At 35.9% G+C, this 14527-nt stretch overlaps 1 protein-coding gene across 4 annotated transcripts in view; it reads right to left on the reverse strand.

Annotated features, from left to right (window-relative positions):
- Positions 1–1529: 1529 nt before the first annotated feature.
- The window catches only part of TJP1 (tight junction protein 1), a 44234-nt gene continuing 31236 nt past the window's right edge, over positions 1530–14527 (reverse strand). For 2 of the 4 annotated variants that reach the window (XM_009583994.1, XM_009583992.1), the window contains 5 exons: positions 9883–10065; positions 8716–9183; positions 7092–7309; positions 5632–5775; positions 1530–2328 (listed from right to left, as the gene is read on the reverse strand). In XM_009583994.1, the coding sequence (XP_009582289.1) occupies positions 2234–2328; positions 5632–5775; positions 7092–7309; positions 8716–9183; positions 9883–10065 (1108 nt within the window). In that variant the 3' untranslated portion in view covers positions 1530–2233. The remainder of the gene's footprint in view (positions 2329–5631; positions 5776–7091; positions 7310–8715; positions 9184–9882; positions 10066–14527) is intronic. The other 2 variants (XM_009583995.1, XM_009583993.1) reach the window with 1 other exon arrangement.

A 14527-nucleotide genomic window follows, 5' to 3' on the forward strand; every position in this document is an offset into this window, starting at 1 on the left:
TCTCCCAAGATGCTTTGCACGCCATTTTGAAATCTTCCTTTCTTTTGATTCGAAAAAATACCACCAATATATTGTCACTAAGACAAATGAAAAATGCCATCCCGACATGAACAGGTTTTTTGCTATTCAAATTTTCTGCCCGCTCTTACAGTTGAGGTAAGCCATGAGGAGTAGTAGTAATAGTAGTGAATGCATCTTCTAGAGGAAGTCATGCCTGAGAAACAAACTAACTGGTCAGTAAAAGTACAGAAAGCAAACATCAGGGTTATGCACTGTTTCCCTGCACTGTTTAAAAATAACTTCTAGAATTTATTTTCTCTTACAGAATAATAGTAGCTTACTAGTTAGCCACTGAGTGCTCCAAACAAGCCTGATAATGGGATTCTGTAGGAATATCTTTAAAATTTTATAACTAGGCTATGTGTCAATCTACATGCTAGAACACTACCGAAGTATTTGGAAGAGTAGGTATAATAAGTAAACTAGCACCAACATAGTGATTATTCAAGGGACAAGTCTACCACTCCCACTTGTATTGAGTATTTCCAATAGGATCCACACTGGAGTTCATTTCAGAAGCCCTACTGTAGACAGCTCCAACTGACTTCACAGAAGAGCTTTGCTTCGTGTATGAACATATGGCAGAATCCAGCTGTCTACTTACATAGAAAAAAATCAAAATTGATTTTGTCATGTTCACATAAATGCATTTCAGAAACAATAAGGTACTACAATCTCCTTTATTATTTTAAAAACAGTTTTATTCTGTATATTTAGAAATGTGTAATTTTAATAACTGCAGAGAAAAAAAATCAGCCACACCTGAATAGCTAATAACTCATTAACAGAATGCAGTGGTATATTATCTAAACAGTAGTAGTGCCATTGTGCCGTAATAAATTGTCTATTAGTAAAAAAATACATTTCAGGGCACATAGTACAGCATCCTTATGACAAATTACAGTAGGGATACTTTTCAAGAATTTAATCAAAGTAGAGAATTCCGAGTTATATTCTTTAAATGCAGCACTTAAAAAGGTAACAACTTTGTGCATTTTAAAAAAAATGTCCTTGTTCGTATGTCATAGAAATGCTGCTTTATTGCTGCAGATGTCAAAGTTCAAGGCTCAAAAGGTATGAGAATACAAAGATATCCTTAAGAAACTTTGTTTGTTTTTATATATATTTATATATATAAAAAGGTAAAGCTTATAAAAGTTAATTTACAAACCAAGAACAAAAGTGGTATGCACGCATTATATACAAGCAGTCTATAACATCTATAAATTTTCAAATGCATAGCAGAAAACATACCATCATTTTCTTCTGGTTCTCTTCTGGCTGATGAACACAAACAATACTTGTTCTCTAAACCAAACTCACAAGTTTTTGTTTTTGTTTTTTTTTGTTTTGTTTTGTTTTGTTTTTTTTCTCTTTCCCCAGTCTCTCATGATATATTATCTAGGTAAGCACAAAAGCCATACAAACTTAATACAGAGAACTATAAGAGCTAAGACTATTAAAAACATGAGGGTAAGGCATCCCTGCTGGTTAATAGGTCTGTAATAATGTGGTTAATTTACAAATCCACAGAGGCAACTGAACCATAGTCATCCCACATGCTTTTCCCCCTCCCCCCTGTTCTCATGACAATGTTTCCATATACAGTAAGTAGATGTGTTTGCTTTAGCCTCTCAGCAGAGGAAAACATCTAAACTGTGCTACCCCAAGTTGATTGCCATTTCATTAGACATGTACACCAAAAGTCATTTAAAAACTAAAGATCAAAATGTAGTCTTGTGAGTTACAAACACATGGTTGCAAAAATGCAGGCCAAATTCTGTGTTTTCGCCAGTGGAGTATAAACCAAATTCAGTTCCTCTGAATATAATTCCATTGGTACTTTCCGACTTTAAACAATGAAATACTAGTAGTGTCCTTTAAAAAAAAAAAGGAAACAAAACAAAACCACAAAAGAACAACTAACAAACCAAAGCATACAGAACCTGCAAAACCCCTACCTTGTTCCCACTGTACACTCCCTGCTTGTGGCATGTATTGTGACCATGGTTCAAAGAGTGTACTTGCTAAACCATTGTTAGTTAAAGCAAGATGCTTAAACACTAAGATCCATTATCACTTATAGAACAGTTAATACTTGATAGAGTGGTTCAGTTTATATGTAAGGTCCATCTCAGTTTCACATTATTTACTCAGTCAGCTAACTTAGTATTTAGAAGTGGTCAATTAGGACTGAGACACAGTTTGCTCCAACAAGATAGTTTGGATCCCCGGGAAGAGACTTGTTCTGCCAGGTTTTGGGGTCACCTGTGGGAGGAAAACACAATGCTGGTATTTAGTATCCGCTGTCAAACAGTGTACATCTTGAAACAACCAAGCTTTTGGACAGGAGCTTTTAAGTTCTGAATCAACACCTGTCTGGTTTTTTTTTTTTAAAAACCTGCAGTTTGTATGTTATTAATAAAAAATTAACCCTTTATTTTCATATAATGTAGGATAGATCAGTTATTCAAAACAGATGCTGTGGCACTCAGGAATTGTTAAACATAAGTCATTCTACTCTACAGCACCAACATAGTGCTTTCCATTTGAGAAATGTTAACAGTGAATCAGGTATTCACTGGCTCTTTCCTAAATCGCCAGGAAAAAAAAAAAGACCTTGTAAAAAGCTTATCTGAGTAGGATGCATTTGAAGTATCTCGGAACAGTTCTGAACACAGATGAGTCAAATCAGAAGTTATGTTGTAACTAAACACTATGACAAACTGGTAGTTTTATTTTCTATTATGAAAATTACTGTAGACAGTATTGTAGCAATTTTGCAGCTACATCCAGTATACTCGTTTAAAAGCCTGAAATACTGACATTCTAAAAGGGATCCTAGTTAACTGGTACATACTTAAGAATCTTTACAACAGATCTTATCTACTCATGGTCAAAGGTCCTGTGTAACATTCTGTTACAAAGGAAAGTCATCAGCTGCTATCTCACCAGACAAAGGTTACATTCCACCTGCACAGCCAATTCTCTCTTTCAACTGGAGAAAGTATTCTTCATTTACCCACTTAAACCCACTACTAAATGCTGCCACTATATAAGAAGTGTCATCCTCCCACTACAGTGGAACAGTGAAAAAATGCACTGAAGTTCCCTTAAGTCTTCCAGGTAAGTGATATTAAATAGCTTGGCCAAAGCAGATCTGCCCTGAGAAATGTGCAGCAAGTTAGAGAACCCAGGCACACAGACTGCAAACACCCGAGACCTCTGCATTAAATGAGACTGGTGTAAATTCCATGTAATTTTCTTGAAGAACTCATGAAAACAAAATGAAGTACACAATGCACTGAGTGATGGCAACATCTGATGTAGGGACAAAGAATAGAAGTGTGTATAGTTAAAAGAATAGGCCTGTGTATAGTTAGAGAATGCAAACAAGTTTACTGCAACCAGCCAAGACTACTTATTTCAGCTCAATAATGCTGGAGGATTTTTCATTTTATAGATGCAGGGAATTCCATTCAAAACTCACATGAACAAACACATTAGGAGAAGGATAAAACAGGACTGTAGGACAACCAGGTCCTAGTCTTGCACATGAGACAGTGGCAGACTTTTTTCCAGCCTTTCCACCTAAATCCATAGTAAGGATTAGACTGTAGCCAGTCCAACCTCTAGCTGTTGAGGATGTTTTTCCCATACTTACATACAATTGCTTTGAGGGGGAAAAAAAAAAGATCCTTCAGTATTTTTTACTAATACATTCTAATAGGTGTGGCCATAAAAGGCAACTTTTTTCACCAGTCAGTTTTAATACCAGAATCATTCAAGCTTTTGAAGGGGTTTAACAGTAAAATATCAATATATGAGGCTTGAGTGTGGCAGAAAGGATGTTAGTAAGTGCAAATGAATGTCACTTTTAGGACAGAACATGGATACATTGAGAAAAGATGAGGTAGAGCAGACGACTGAAGAGAAAAAACCCAGAAATGTATAAACCGTTATTATAAAGCCACCTCAAAAATCAGAGTCCCATAACCAACTAATTTAGAAAGAGAGAAAACAATTATTTATTTAAGACACAGTATGGTCTACTTACATATCATAAGACAGAATTGCCTAATTTTAAAGTTTGTCTCAAAAGAGCAATGTTATGATATACATCCCATTTCAGATTAACAGAATGTGGTGTTTTATTTACAGTACAGAAAGTGTTAGGGTTTAAATATACACGCTCTTGCTCTCACCCACACATGCACGCACACACACATCCTACTTTGGAAAGGGAGAAAAATGTCTCAGTAACTTCAGTTATTGTTTAGATCATTTGAGTCCTCTCCTTTCACTTCAAGTAAGTTCATGAACAGGTGCTATCAGTTACAAAGGAAGTGTTGTGTCATTTTTGTACATAGTTGTCATATCTTTTGGGACCCTATCATTTATGAGTCCGTGTTTTTACACTGCCATGTACACACACATTGTTAAATAGATGCATGCAACACATGCATATAATAGCTTATAAAAAACAACTAAAAATTATTGCCATTAATACCTCTAGGTTATTGAATCCCCGTCAAGGGGATTGATGCTTCAATCTTTCAAAGCATCAGTGCTTTGGTGTTGACAGTGATAGATACATTAGTGATGGAAGATATGCATACATGGTGGCTTAAATGCTGTACACAGAAGTACATTGTTCAGTCATTACTTAGATCATACATACACAATTAATGGTTTGAACCTTTCACCATAGATTTTGAAGGTAGCTGAATAAAACCTTAAGACTTTTTCCCCAGATGTGCAAACACTCCTTTTTAAGTCTCTGTAACCTCACAGCCATTTCATGAAATTGCTTGAAACTTGCGGAGAATTCTCAGTTAGGCTCCTCACTGACAATTTCAGCCAATACATTCTTCCCCTCACCCCAGAAAGCCATAGTGAGGTAAAAATGAATAGGTAAATAAAATTGCAACCTAGTTGCAACTTCTACTATCAACCAGAAACTTCTGGGTAAAAGGCGGTAGAGGAGAAATAGGCAGAAGCAAGCAAGAAAAGTCTTGTGGAAAATCCAGCTACATTAGAATGAATTGTAAATGCTTTTACTGAATACTATAGTTTTCTTAAATGACCCAATTGTTAGCATCAACTTGCACACATGGAAACAGTTAACAAGCGTAAGTCATGATTTATGAGCATGCAGATTGTTAAAATTTGCCAGAGTCCTATATGGTTAATTAAGCAACAAACACCAGTTATGTTACAAAGGCCAATCAGAGGTACATAATCATTTCCTCTCAATTTTAGTGCGACTATCATTTCAAGTGTATTCAGCTGTAGCAGTCCTCAAGAAAGAAGACAGAATAGAAAAATACAATAATATTTAACAGACTAGAGATATTACTCTTTTTCTGCTATCATGGTTTTAGCTATGAATTTGCACCATGAGTAAATGTAAGAAAGACATTTGTAATGAAAGTGAAATGGGAGAGTTCGACACAAATACAGTGATTGAGTTCTTTATATTACACAGCATCACCTTATTAACAGCCAAATTAACTTAAATTATACGATAGCACCCAAAAGCCCCAAAAGGACAGAGGGAGGACAGCATACCCGACGAGGAGTCGGAGGATTTTAGAGCAAAAGACCAACCATCAGGGGTCATAGACGCACAATGTGGCAGGCGCAGCTCCACTGGCTTCAGGAATTTTAGTCCATGCGGCCCACACATTACCAAGGGGCTAAGAAGAGTTTCACCTATAGTGAAGAGAAAGAAAAACCTGTTACTGATTCTTCTTGAAATAGGTTCAAAGTATTACATAATTACATGGCAGAGCTACTCAGCAACTTAAGTTTTAGAGAAAAATATGAACATTTTGACCTGTCAGTAAAGAATAGCACTTAGCAAGATTGTTTCTCATAGTCTCTTTCAGAGCACTCAAGTGACTTTTCAATGGAACTTATCACAATCTCAAAAATGAAAAAGGATGAACAAGTCTGATGATTAAATCATGTGGCTTTTTTTTTGCCGCTAATTTCTAAGCAGGTGCATCAAAAGAAACAAATCCCCAAATCTGTAAGCAGCCTTATTCGTGCTTCTCTTTGCACTACAGCTGCAATGTTCTGCTTGTATGGATTTATGGCACACTGGGCTGAATAACACCTTCAGCAGCTCAAGAGCCTATGACCCTTACCCTAACAGTCAAAAGATAAAGCATACAAACATATAGGTCTATTTTTAGTTTAAAACTCCGAATGTTAACATAAGATTATTCCGTTGAGGAACATGCTATGTTTAATTTATAAAAATTCAAAGTAACTGCAGATTGCAAGTAATGCTTTAACTGCAAATTTATGAAATTAACCCCTTTAGTTTCTTGACTTGAGGAAATTAGGAATCTGACAGGTCAGAAGACGCATGTACACTGGACTAGTGTTATGAAAGACATTTTTTACTATGAAAAAGTTGCTCAACGAAGATACACTACTCAACCCTTATTAATAAGACAGTCAGGAATATACTTTTATTTATACAGAAGTTAGAATTTTTTTAAACAGTGAAGCTGTTTTCTTTAGAGCAATTGAAAAAAATTAAAATGCTGAGTTTTTTCAAGTGTTGAAGTAAATATCCAATATTTAACTCAAGTCAAATTAGTTTAAAACATGTGCTTTATAATTCTTTTGGTCCTAACTGTGAGATGAAGAAATATTTTTAATAAGAACACCTAAAATAAATCCCTGCACTTTGTGAGGGAATCTACAAGTTCAAAGATTCTTAAAAAAAGAATTCAGAACCTTCCTTTAGTGCACTAGGTAAGTTTTAAACCAGTACTTAAGTCTACAAATTAAATATTCTCAAATTATAATTCAGAGCCTCCATCTTGCTTGCAACTTTCAATATTAAGCAGAATATTGCTTCCCTTTCACTTCTTGTGAGCTGTATAGTCTGTATCTTCATACAGAAATATATATTATATATTGAAGCATATTAAGGTATTTTCATATTCTATTTTGCTGCTGTTAAAAAATAATTGTATTAAATAACATAAACAGTGTACAGCGCCAGCTCTTACCTTTCTCTTTGTCCAAAGGTGGGAGTATACTGTTGTCTCTGCAGACTTTGAAATATATTTCTTGCTCTATTCCCTCTGGAATGGCTCCTTGTGGTATAATAATACTAACTCCAGTCTCTATGGAGCTCAATACACCACCATTGCTGTTAAATACACCTCTTGCTGTGGCTACAACAGTGTGTCCGTCTTCTTCCTCTTCATCCTCAAGTGCTGAAGGGCTGAATATAAGACAGAAAGCCTAGCAGTTTTAACAATATTTTCTTCCTGAAAGTCAGTGGCATACTTCTCTCTAAAATTTTAGCAGAGCACAGCTTAAGAGTAGGCTAGCCCTGATTTTAGGGAAGCATTAAAAGTGTCCCACACTTGATTGTGCGGGACAACTAAGATGAAAGTAGTTCAAGTTCTACCATAAGAAGAGAACATTTTCACAATAAAAACCCACCGAAGCCCAACAAACTCGGAAAATGCTCAGAAAGTAGTTAAAGTAACAATCTGGACCACTTGAATCTTGTGTTTTCAAATGCCTGCTTCTGGGGTTATACGGAAAGAGCTACATACTTCAGCTTAGTAAACCTAAACGTAATTAACATCTGAAAGTTTCTTTTTCCTCCCAAAACTCCATTATGACTTTAATACCATGAGGAGTAATAATTCTTATTCAAGCCACACTGAACCCTTCCATTCAGATATACGTTGAAAACAAAGCCTATAATAAAAAAAAAACCCCACACAGTTTTTTCCAGGTTGCCAGGATATAACTAAAGAGAAACATAACGTTACCAAATGGGTAGTTTGAGTAGATGTCAGATCAATTTCTAAAGAATTTCACTCAAAGAACCAGGAATTTCAAAATTTCTAGCAGTCTACAAAACTATATAGCATCAAAACATGTCTCAGGTGCTTAAGAACAAATAGGATTCATTCTTCTATTACATTTCTGAGTTACTAAAACATCAAGCAAGATTTCAAGTCTGGTTCATACATTATTTTGAAATTGAAGAATAATAAAACACTGTTCTGCAAATATTAGTGAAAAGAATTTAACAAGTCAGCAAATAGCTTAAGACTGTAATGCTATTTGTTGCTCTTGACATAGTTCTTACAGTTAAAGCATACTAGGCAAGTACAAGCTGCTTTTAAGCAGCTGTTTTGTCTCATAGTAAAGAGAACCTATATGAAACTGCTAAAGTGACTTTCTCTTTTCACAAGTATTTTTAAGATATCCCTTACAGGATACAGAATGAATACAATTTGGTGCACAGCTATCCTTAGAAATTAATTCCATCTTCTAGAAACAAACTGAGAGGACAAATTATTACTATCTACCAGAAAATTTATGACTATTAGATGAGAAATGGGAAATAAAAGCCATGCCACTTTCTAATAACAGGATGCAAGATGATACAGGGACATAGGACATACTTTAAGTATCTATCCAAATGCTCTTCAGTGCCTTTTGGCAGAATTTTAGAATCACAGTATCAATCTTTCAACTGTAACATCAACAGAAATTGGAAGTTCAGCAAAAAAAAAAAAAAAGGCAAAAAAAGAGCTGTATTTTTCACAGGTTTCACAGATGAACTCCTACAGATGTACTAATGGAAAGAAAAAACCAGCAGCTTACCTTACAGGAATGGCTTTAGGCACAGCATTAACATTATTTGGTTGATATTTAGGCTTGTCGACCTGTACAGCAAAGGTATCCATTCCACTATCAAACTCAGGAGGCTGTGATGAGCTGTGTGCTTTCAAAATTGGTTGAGGCGAATTTGGAGATTTTGATGGCAACTCTGGTTTATGTTGAGCTTCATTTGGCAAGAGATTATGGTTAAATTTAGGACTTTCAAACTTGCGTTCAAAGGGCCTTGCAGCACTAGTGTAAGGTTTTGTTGTAAAGCGGTTGTAAGAAGGGGTGACTGTTTTCTGAATCTGTTCAGTTCCATTAACGGGGCCTTTGTCAGGGAAGCTTTTCTGAGGATAATAAGTGGACTGCACAGTGTCTTCTCTAGAGGATCTGAAAACTGCTGGCTTATTCTGAGGTGGAGGAGGGTCAGACACAGAGTTAACTGCAGCACAAATAAAGATAGCAGAACTCGTCAGTAACCATCAGAAATTTCTAGTCAAATACACTATAGCATAAGAATACATTTTAGTCAATTTTTAATCTACTATATAAAATACATATAGGTTCAGCTTTGCTCTTTTAGATCATCTGTCCTCTTATTATGTTTTGTATGTTCAGGCAAGTTATCTAATGTTTCATTAAACAGATACGTTAGATACAATGGTATCACCTTTCAATAAAAAGGTTAGACTGATTTACACCGTGACAAAAAAAAAATAGAACACCAGTATTGAAATACTATCATGCACTTGCACAAACTGGAAAATTCAGTTGGAGTGGGCAATCCTCTCAATGTGAAAGTGAAAAACAACTCTTTCTTCCATTTTTATAAGCCTACAACTATTATTCATGCCTAAAGAATTCTGGTCCAAAGCATAAAGAGCTACGTTTTTTTAAGTACTGGAAATTTTACTTCATCTTTTGCTGAGACCACTAAATATGGAAGAGAGAGTTTAGTGACTATTAACACCTGGAAGTTTCAAGACAGGATCACCAAATCATTTCACAAAACTCAATCTCACTATATTAAAAAGCTATTTTCACTAATAATTATTCCAAGTTTCAATTAGAGAACAACACAGTTACCAGTGTAGACATGCTGAAGCAACCACACAAGCACCTGACAAGGGATACTTGTTACCACATGAGACAGGTTAGCTTTCCAACTGCTCACCTTCAGAAAGTGCAGGCTTGTGATGTGCTGGGAGAGACAGGACAGGGCTATTAATTGACTGAGGTTGTGTATACTGGACTGAAGGAGCAGGAGGAGAAGTTGTAACTTGAGAGATTGGCTCATAGCGTTTTTCACCAACAGGCCTCTCCATTGATTCAGTATCGGTTGGTTTCCCCCTGTTGAAATAAAATAATAATAATAAAAAAAAAATCGTTTGACTGTTCGGTTTCCTCAGGGCTCTGAGCTCCTGCATTCACTGCTATTTTTTTCTTCTATGATCACCTGATTTCCATCTCTTCCTATAAACATTAAACCACGATTTTCTTTAATATCCTGTCTCAAGTATAAAAACATTTATTGATAAGCACAAGAGATTAAGACAACATTGAATCTTTAGAAGATTAGTAACACAAACCATGGCAAACAAAAGGCAGATGACATTTCAGGTGTATTTGCATAATTGCCTACAAGATCTTCATTTTTCAATTTCATTTGGGGTAATTTCAATGAAAAAATGTTCTCTAATTTAGCAGGTCTTCAAAACAAAAATATAAACCCACTTTTTTGGGGGCATGGGTGGGTTGGTTTTGAAAAGCATAATTAGCCAAGTAGGACAATGGATTCTAGTACAACTTCTCTAAATACACCTAGTATTTGAACAATGCCATCTTAATTAGAAATGTAATCAGCTTAAGCTTCACTAGCTTTATGTGCATAGTGTAGATAACTTCAAAATCTTATTTTCAAAAGATTTTTCTTATACTAGAAATACTTCTCCAAAAGTTTTTTTCAGAAAATGATTGATTTCACAAATACCTGTAGTTTTGGACTACAATATATTGCACTTACTTTCAGAATTTGTGTTTAAAATTTTAAGTGCACATAATGCCTGTGATGAAATGTAACGGTGAGAGGACACCTGAAAACATCCTCACATCAACAACGATCTTACCACTTGATGTTCCTTTTCAAGTAGTCATAGCTAGTGTAAGAGCCAAGAAATCTAGGTGATGGCAAAGCAAAGAGCAATAGAAGAATGAAAGAAAACAGTCATTCTATCTTGAGCATATTATTTCTTCACACTTTTTATGTTAGTCCTAGCAGTTCTCATAAGACAAGGTTGTTGAAACAAAGAGACACTACTTTTAACAGTGATGTTTCTGATAAGACCTTTACCATATGCATATGTACAATGATCACCTACTATATTTAATATGAGATTTTGTCAGTGAATTAGGAGGTGGTCAGGATCTCAAATTGACAAATATTGAAAGTAAGAATGAGATTACACTAAGCCATTTGTTACAATCTGTATAAACAAAGTTACTCAATATATTGAAAAAAGTGGAAAAAAAAATCCCATATTCTAACAATCTCTCACTTATGGTCCAATTTGCATTAATTTCTTCAGTCTTAACATACACAGAATGATGATGGTTTTGTATTGTAGATCATGTACTGAGGGTACATTCCTAGAAAATGTTTCTATAGCACTATCAGCTCATCCAATAGCAGAGCCCACACCATAAAATGCTTCTGACTGTGTTCAACAATTCCTAAAAGGATGTCTTAGAACAACTGTTTATGAATACTAGGAGAGACAGAAAACCATAAGTATACTGATGACTTTCCCCTGATTTTTAACACTTATCTTGCTTATATGTTGCAAGAAAATACATTTTACATTAGGACAGCTTTCCCTCATCCCTTCACTTTCTGTATGCTTATAAAAATGTAACAGGCAACAATTTTAGACACCAACAGTCTTACTGCTTCAGAGGAGTATGTTATGAAACTAAGAAAAGGGCTGATGAACTTTTGAAAGTCTGCTTGATGACCACATGAATGTGATGCTCAGTGAGCTAAACAGGATCTGTATGAATGTACCTCTAAAATCAGTGTTGCAAAAGAGATCATTTTAGATCTGCTGTATAAGCCTCCATTCCCACTGATTTTATATATAGCCATTCATCCAACAGCAGAAGTTATTACTGCACGCTCACTCACTGTTGTCTTTATTCCAGGTGGGTAGTAGCTGCTTTCTCAGAAAACTGCCCACCTGAAATCACTGCTTCCCGGGGGGGGATATTAACCACAGGAGGGCAGCACCGCAAAAGCCCACAAAAAAAACCCACCACACTCCACATCTAATCAGAACTGCTTGCCAGCTTTCTGAGGAATTAAAAAAATGTGGAAGGGTAGTACATTTTGACAGAGGGAGCAGAAGAGAGCTGTGACAACACAAACACAACCAGCACAAAGTTATGCTTAATATGAAGCACATTCTTCTGTCATAGGCTCCTGACCAAGGGTAAGCCACAATCTCAACCCCATTGTTCAGAACCTGGATGCAATGAAAGTGGTCCACAACACTGGTTCAACTTGTGAATTTATAAATGAAGTGCCTCTAATTATTGATGTTCTGTTTTCTAAGCTGTTTCCCCCTGCTTTTTTTGTTACAAACCCGCTGCTTTAATTTGAAATTAAGCAGAAATGAACCACTAGAATGAACCAGTGTGCAACAGGTTATAAGCCTCTGCGTACAATATAAAACTTATCAAACTGCATTGCTGATCTTCAGTTCCCATTCAAAAGCTCCGCCTCTGTAACAGACACCTAAGAGCTTAGCTAGAGCAGTTTAAGAAGTTAACACAGGACATAGTTCCTTACTGCCTCCTCCGATGAGGCTGTAACTGATCACGTGAGTACTCTTCACCCAATTTAAAATTTAGATAAGCTACCTCATTCTGCAGTGTGTCAAGCTAATGCAGGTAACTACATTGAACCAAGCAGGAACAAATCCACTACTCTCAGCCACAGGAATAGTAGCCTTAAACTGGTCCAACCAGATCCACTGAAACATGCCCATTTACAAGTTCTACTATTTTCTCACATGAAGAGAAACTATCCCTTATTCTACAGTTACTAACAACTGTAACATGCAAATATGGCATTACCCACACAAAGCAGCTTTAGTAATGGCATAAATTTCCTAAATGATGCAAATAAACGCCCAACAAATCAAGAGAGTAAACAAATTGTACACACGTAATGGGAAAAATGCATACTCTCACAATACTTACTCAGTGGCAAAGAACTTTACATAATTTAATGTTTAACATTAATATTTAAAACTGAAAAAGTTGTAGCTATCGCTCATGAATAAATAAATCTGTCCTCTCTACCCAGGACACGTTATATGGATTATGCAGGAGCAAGAGACTGCAAAATCAACAGTTCCTGTATCATCCAAATTTAGTCCTGTTTATTTTTAGAAGAGTTTATTCACAGAATAGCAATTACCATACAAATTCACTGGAAAAAAAGATGAATAATGAGCAAGTAACAGGGTACAAACTGGAAGCTGGTGAAAGGAGCGTCCTAAATATGAATGCTTTCTCAAGACAGCAATTGTTTTGTGTTTCCAACTCAAGGACATTGCAACATGCTTCTAGAGCCAGTACTGTCCAATTGAGTAGTGTTCTTGTTTTTCTCTTTCTACTTACTTCCATTAATATTTTAGTCTTTGTCTATTTGCACTGGACTACCCTGGTTAAACTTTCTTTCCCATGTCTGTCCCTTCCTGTTAATGGTTACATTCTTTCATAAAGAAAAAACACAACACATTTTTATCCCCTGACATATCAAACTATCAGCCTTAAAAACAGTATTATCTTATTCCTCTGTGGCAGTAAGATGTCACCTTCCCATAAGTACAAGACCTGAAGTTATACACTAACTCACAATCAAAACAAAACCAGAACTGAGCAGCCAAAGAATGGAAGTGTCATGGCAGACAGAAGCGGTAGGTAGAAGTATGGAACAATCTCTCAACTATTAGCTGTTCTACAGCAAAAATTCAACAGTTGTGTGTATTTCTCATGTTTTTCAGCATGACGGTAACAAGTGTACAACGAAAGCTTACAATGCTCTCCATCTGAAGAATCTTACAGTCTTCAAAATTACTTGATGAAAGCTTACAATCTTTCTCCCAAAGCATTACTTGCATTTACTTGCACCACAGTCCACGCCTACAGATCAAAATGGACTATCTATGGGTAACATTGTTTTTTGTATGTGGGAACATAATTCTGAAAGCTATTGCAATGCATTATGAGGCCCACCAAGACTCTTTTTTTTAGGTCTCTTCCTATGATGCCCAGAGAGCAGGACAGATATGCTCCCATCTTTCCATCAGAAGACACAGGGCAAGTGATAAGGAAGGATAAAGAACATCTTCGACTGAGAATCAGAACTGGTTACCATACGCATTCCTTCCTTAGCATATAAAAAAGTAGTTACCATATGTAGACTTCTTGATTAGGGAAAAAAAAAAGTGAATCCTTTAAAACCTGTCAAGCTTTTGGAAAGATTCCAATATTCTCAGTTCACAGAGGAAGACATTGGAGATGATAGACAACAGTATACAAATTAGAACAGGATTCTCGAGTCCTCGCTCAAATCCTTTAAGACAAGCACTGGAACACAGTATATCAAGTACATGAAGGACAGCTTGCACATACACTTAACACTGTAAAACTTCAGCAAGCTAGTTTATTATTTACATTAAGATCTCATTTACATTGAGGTTGCTAGATTTTCAGCTTGACCTAAATAGTCCAAATGTCAAGCAGGAAT

This window comes from Fulmarus glacialis, unplaced genomic scaffold (genome assembly GCF_000690835.1).
Source record: "Fulmarus glacialis isolate BGI_N327 unplaced genomic scaffold, ASM69083v1 scaffold1598, whole genome shotgun sequence".
Taxonomy (NCBI): domain Eukaryota; kingdom Metazoa; phylum Chordata; class Aves; order Procellariiformes; family Procellariidae; genus Fulmarus; species Fulmarus glacialis.